The 6,764-nt window shown below is 29.1% G+C and overlaps 1 protein-coding gene across 1 annotated transcript; it reads right to left on the reverse strand.

Moving 5' to 3' along the window:
* Positions 1-3,283: 3,283 nt before the first annotated feature.
* Positions 3,284-3,693, reverse strand: LOC114392499 (zinc finger A20 and AN1 domain-containing stress-associated protein 1-like). Its single transcript, XM_028353659.1, has one exon. The coding sequence runs from the start codon at positions 3,672-3,674 to the stop codon at positions 3,285-3,287; it is 390 nt and encodes a 129-aa protein (XP_028209460.1). The 5' UTR covers positions 3,675-3,693; the 3' UTR covers position 3,284.
* Between the last annotated feature and the right edge of the window lie 3,071 nt (positions 3,694-6,764).

Genomic DNA, 6,764 nt, shown 5'->3' on the forward strand with positions numbered 1-6,764 from the left:
ATACCAGGGGCCGCCTAATGTCACCAACTGCAGATCCAGTCTATGAAATAATTGGAACTGGAAAACTCCCCTTTCTATTTATTAGATTGTGACTCCCTTCTTTGGCCTCCAAATCTCGACCATTCGAGCTTTCATGATCTGAACCCGAACCTCTCTCTCTGTTAAAACCTTCCAATTAAACATAGACCTAGGTTAAGTATCTGGTTATGTGCCTCCCCACCATTGAAAACAAAGCCATCGTCCTCCTTAACCATCGAGAGTCTCTTTGTCTCCTTCTCCAATGAACTAGCCATATCTCACACTTAACATCTATTATTTGTATCACTCACAAGCAAGGCACTCACTATCACACAACAAACTCTCAACGGAGGAGAGATCTCACCTAAATAATCATAATATTTTAAATACTTGATAACCTTAATTCAATAGAGATACTCAACCACCAAATCAATACTCAATAGGCATATTTAAATTAAAATTGATAAAAAACAAAAACAAAAAAATTGTTCAAAAATGCAAAACTCAAATCAAACCAATATTTTTTTTATTGATCTATTGTTAAACTAAGCAATTTGGTTCAGTTTGCGGTACAAAACCAAACCAAACCATAATTATTATTTATATTATAATATTTATATTGTTTATTTTAATGTTTTAATTTCATTATTTTGTTAACAGAAACTAGAATAACGATCCTAATTAGGAATATATTTATTAATAATTATATATTAATATAATGCATCATATTATTAATATTCTCCTTAAATGTCGATACTATTAATTTATTTGTTAAAAAAAGTTATATCACAAGTAACAATCGTCTAATGTTCTTTTTTTTCTATGACATTTTTATATATGTCGTTTTTGTAATTATTTGAAAACGAAAGTTTATTCAATCTAAATAAATCTTAATTAAGCAACTCTAATTAAGATCGAGTACTAAAAAATATCAAGCATGGCATTGATAAACTTTTGATTTGGTCATTATAATATTTATTTAGTTACATATAATATATAATAAAATGATTAGATTTATTTTTTACTATTAGGTACATAAATGAATAGAAATTTGACAGATTTTTATTATAAAATGTTTAGCATATTAATAAGTTTCATAAATTCTTATTAATAATATTTTTAGTATAATTTTATTTAAAAGATAAATAAAAAGTAAATTTTTTTTAATGAAATAATTATTTTAGTTAAAACTACAAAATCAATCCAAAATAAATTGCAAATAATTATATATTTTATACTCACAACATGTTTTCTTCCTAAGCATTTTTTTTTTACTATTTTGGTCTCACATTTTTCTTGTTTCTCTCTCTTTTTTATGTCATTTTACTCATTTAATCTTTATTTATATTAATTCATTACAACTCAATTATACAATTCTTAAGATAAAACTAATATCTTATATTATTTATCTTAAATATAAATATAAGATAAAATTAAAATATTTAAAAATAGAATATAAAACAAATATCATATCTTATGTTGTGGTTTGTTATTTAAACTATATATATGTTCTATTCTTGTCAAATATTTGTTATAATAAATATATTTTATTTTTAGGATGTTACAAAATAGTGTTGTTGAAATAATTGATTTTTATTTTAGTAAGTATGTAATTAAATACTTATATATATATATATATATATATATATATATATATATATATATATAATTTAATATTAAACGAGTTCACAACAAGTTAAGTCAATGAATTTAAAAATTAAAATTTATAATCCAATTCAAAAGTCAACAAATTTAAATGAATAAGATTGAATTCGAGTCAAACACATCAAACTATTTGGTAATTTGACTTAATATGGATTTATAGGTGAACTGTAAAACAGCTTGTACTATGTTAAGAGAACATGTGAAACAAAATGCTCGGAATGAAACCCAAATTTTACATGTTTAAATTTTAAAGAAAACAATACCATGTGAACAAGCTGAAAAGTGTCATGGTATAAACATTGAACGGTAGTTTGAGTCTTCAAGGACTTCACGAAAAACTAAAAGTAAACAGATTTTATTTTATTTTGACAGAACGAATAACGAAAAGGAAGATTAATATCAACCGGATACTCCAAATTCTAAAACAATGTTTAATTTATCACTTTCCCAACACAAATAACGAAAAGGAAGATTATACAGGATAAAATGAATACAAGAAAAAAGTAGTTATTATTAATTTTTTTAAATTTTATTTTACTTCTCTTCATTGAAAACAAGGTCCTTATATTTTTCTATATTCTTAACATTCATTCTCAATAAAAATTAGAGCATGCAATTCCTTTTCGGCCTAGGAAGGTAGGACAGTAGTACTTCCTAGACATGGTAATGGGGCGGGTCGAATATGGGTATTGTCTCTCCAATTCTTTACCCCACTCCTCAACATATCCCCATACCCGTACCCAATATCTGACAGGTTTGAGTTTATTGTCCCATCCCCGTACCCGTCGGGTATCGGGTATCCCCAACCCCGTTCCACACACCATTTAGAAAAATATTTTTTTTGTAAAAAAATATTAAAAATTTGATTTTAGAAAAAAATAAATTGATTGTTAAACATTTATTTTTAACTACTTATATATCAATAAATTTATTATAACGCGTGTGTCTACATAAATAGTTAAGAAAATAATATTAAATTATGTAAAAATTTTAAAATAAAATTAACTAGTAATAAAAATTATATGTCTTTTGATTAAATTATACAAAAATTCTAAAGATTTTAAGTGATGGGGTGGGTTCGGATTCGGGGTCGGGGTCGGGACGGGTCTAGTAATCTCATACCCGTACCCGTACTCGACTTTTGGTTATCAGGGAAAACCCGAACCCGTACTCACATCTGGTCAACTCGGATATTATCCGTCAAAGTCGGGACGGATTCGGACAGGTACCCACGGATATAAGTTTTCTTGCAATGTCTAGTACTGCCTAGCCTGCCTCCAAATCATAATAAGACTCTTAATCCATTGCTGTAATAATTTCATAGATGCTTTAGATGTTCTTCTCTAATCATAATTAAAATTTATCGTGATAACCTACGTAATAAAATTAAGTAACATAAATTATTACTGTACAACTCAAATTTTAATCAGAAAACATCTAACGAACTGTATATGTAAATCTTGTACTAAAAAGTACAATAAAAAGCGAAAAAATATCCATATAGATAGATTGGAAGTTGAAATTATAATTCAAACACAACATAGCCAGAGAAAGAGACAATCATGAGTTTTAAACAAATAATCATCTACTACGAAATGAACCTAAAACCTATCAATTTTGTCACCCTTAACAACAGGATTCGCCTTCGCAATCGCTTCGCGGGCCTCACCCTTAAAATCATAGGTGCACTTGTGTTTCTCCGGGTAACGATGCACCCCACAGAAGGTACTCCCACACTTGCACACAAAACCGGTTAAACCCACTTTTTTGTTGCATGTCCCACACCGGTTCGCCGGTTTCGACGGACCCTCCGTGCCCTGCGACGGCTCCGCCGGCGAGGGTGGCTTTGCTGAGCAGAGCACAGACTTCATTGATGCAAGCTCCTCTTCGAGACAGAGGTCCTTGTAGCATTTGGAGCAGAGGTTTAGCTTCTCGGAAGTTCCGAAGAAACCGCAGTTGTTGGCGCAGGGTTTCCGCTCCGAAGAACCCATGATGATGCCTCAACCTCAACACTCGTGTTTTTCTAACAGGGTTTTGTGAAACTGCGAAACACAGTATATAAAGACCAAAATTACGTGTGAACTGTTATGCCTGTTTGGTAAGTTTTGCAAACACTGTCGAAGAATCACGTGGATATACTACGTGTATGCTTCTTGGCAACTGTACGCAGTTAAAGGTATTTTTAATTTTAATTATCAAACACATAATTGCTTAATACTCCTATTATTACTATCATTCACAAAGTCTGATTACTAACATGCATTTAATTAAATGTGTGTAATTAAAAAACATTAATTGAATAAATGTTTTCTCAACATGCGTTTAATTAATAGACGTGTTCAAAACGTGAGGGATAAGAGAAGTCATTAGGATCTAATTAATGTAGGTTCAGAAATTATTAATAATTTTCTAAAATATTTATAATTTTCCATGTATGCAATATCGCCATTCCTCATATTTAACAATATATTCTTTACCAAAATAGACAATTTATTGTTTACCCCAAAAAAAATATATTGTTTACCAAAAAAGACAATATATTGATGGAGTATGTAAAATTTATTTTTAATTTTTTTCATCAAGATATTAGTATGAAGTTGTTCTTAACAAAAATAGTGACTAATCTTCTTTCAAAATGCGAGTGCACTTAAATATGTATTTTTCTCTCAACAAATTTTATTTCATATTCTGAACCACTTGATTAATTTAATTGAGATGTTAATTTTAATAATTTTTCTTATTATTGATACTAAGTTTTAGTAAAGACTAAGTTAGGAAAAAATTATTTTTAATTAAAATTGATATGATTAATTAGTTTTCTTAATTATTGTATCATATTTTTTTCCTTATATTTTAGACTAGAAGGAATATATTACATTTATTAAACTTAATAAATATATTGTATTTCATAAATATTTTATTTAATAATTTCATTGAATTATTTATATATAATATTTAATAAATATAATAAATAATACTATTTAATATTTATACAGATAATACTACATTAATAACCTTATTAATTTAAATACAAACTTCATCTGTCCCAATTTATTTGAGGTTTAAGGCTTTTAGTATAAGAATTAAGATTTGGCAATAATCCAAGCCACATATGGTTTAGCATTTTCGTTTCACGGAATGACGGCATATGATGAAGAATTGGCAATGGTAAAAAAATCAACAACAACCTTGGCTTCATTCAAAAGGTAACCCATATGTTTCATCTTTACCCCCTCTAGGTCTTGAAGACATATATGAAAATGAGTTCCCTCATTGTTCACTCCTCTCACTCTTGGCGCAAGGATATCATGCAATCAATTCTGACTTCAAATCCAGAACCTACGTACCACTACTAAATGTTGAAAGAGGAGGACTCTCAAATCTGGAAACTCACGTCCAAAACAGCTTACAACAACATCATGGAGTCTATAACTTATGACAGCAATTACAAGGTTGAAGGCCAATGGCAGAACGTGTGGAATATTAAAGCTCCTCCCAAAACAAAACACCATCTTTGGTGCATTCTCCGTGACTGTCTTCCGGTTCGACAACGCTTGCTCCAAAAGGGAGTTCATTGCCATTTACTGCAATAAATTTGCAACTATGCTGTGGGCTATTTGGCGAAGAAGAAATTAATACTACGATTTGGGAAAATGAAGAAATCTCACCTCGAACAGCAGTGACCATTGTTATTCAGAATCATGCTGGCTGGCTCCTTGCTCGACCTTCTCTCATTAATTACAAACAATGACTCAGCCATTCTGCATCGTGACAAATGGTTGAAACCACAACTCAAGGACGTGTCAAATGTAACATAGACGCCGCAATTTTTGAGTCAGAAAAATGTTTTGGAGCTGGGTTCTGCTTAAGGGATGATCTCGGGCAATTTTTAATTGCAAAAACTGCATACCAACACGGAGTCCCGAAACCCGCGGTAGCAGCCATGTCTTTTATCAAGTTCCTTCTTGTATTGCCTCTTCTATTTTGAATGAAAGTATATTAGTTTCCCATTGTCAAAAAAGTATAAGAATTAAGAAACACAATAAATATTTTAGATTTCATAAAAAAGAAGATTTTTATGAATGCATTCTCAAAACACTCTTCTCAAGATATTTTTATTAGTTGACATTTATTAGAAATTATAACTATCTATATATCTCAAGTTTTATTTAATGAATCTTTCTTATGATTTTTTTAATTTTCAATAAATTTTAACAGAAAAATATGTTAAAAATTGTATTTCCAAAAGTCATTCGTAATTTTTTTTATTATAATATGCAATTTTTACTATTTTTATTATCCTTCATGTTAATTAGATTCTCTCTCATTTGTACTTATTTTTTGTTTTCTCATTTTATAATAAATGGTTAAAGATATAATAGAAAAAATATTTAAAACCTCATTAATATTATAAGATGACATTTAAAAGAAAATATTTTTTACTAAATTGTCGTAAAATAGAACAAAGAAGTATATTATTACACTCATTTAAGTATAATTTACTTATAAATGGGCACAACTTTTTGGGGACTACAAGGAGCCATGGGCTCCAAACTTTTTGAATATATATATACACACACGGTTCACTAAATCAATGGTTGATGACTGATGATTGTTAGTCTTGATTTTTTTGAGAGAAGAGGCAATTGATGATTTGATGTTTGGTACGAATGTGGGTGTGTTGTTGGTTTGTGAAATTATTTTTGGTCGGCTTGAGTGTTTGCAAATGATAATGGCAATGCTTACTCAAATAGTCAAATGAGTTTAATGCTCTTTTTTTGGTTCTGTGTATTTCTTTTGCTTTTGAAATGAGTTTAATGCTCTATTTGAAAGAAATAATAGATATAAAAGAAAGATATTTAAATTGAAATAAAATATAAAAGATGCAAGGCTCACATGAAACTTATATTATTTCAATATTTCGCCTGATCAGATTATTTTTTTTTAAAAAAAAATATTTTCTTTTATATATTTAGGAAAAAAGGTTAGTTAAATTTAGATGAAATTTTGACAAAAAAGTAATTTTTATTCAACTATTATTTTTGGCACCTCCAATTGTTTTGTTCAACCCCGCCACTGCT

The sequence above is a fragment of the Glycine soja genome, chromosome 17 (assembly GCF_004193775.1).
Source record: "Glycine soja cultivar W05 chromosome 17, ASM419377v2, whole genome shotgun sequence".
Lineage (NCBI taxonomy): Eukaryota > Viridiplantae > Streptophyta > Magnoliopsida > Fabales > Fabaceae > Glycine > Glycine soja.

Coding starts and splice junctions, on each gene's coding strand:
- LOC114392499 (XM_028353659.1), bottom strand. CDS start 3,674: ATGGGTTCTTCGGAGCGGAAACCCTGCGCCAACAACTGCGGTTTCTTC.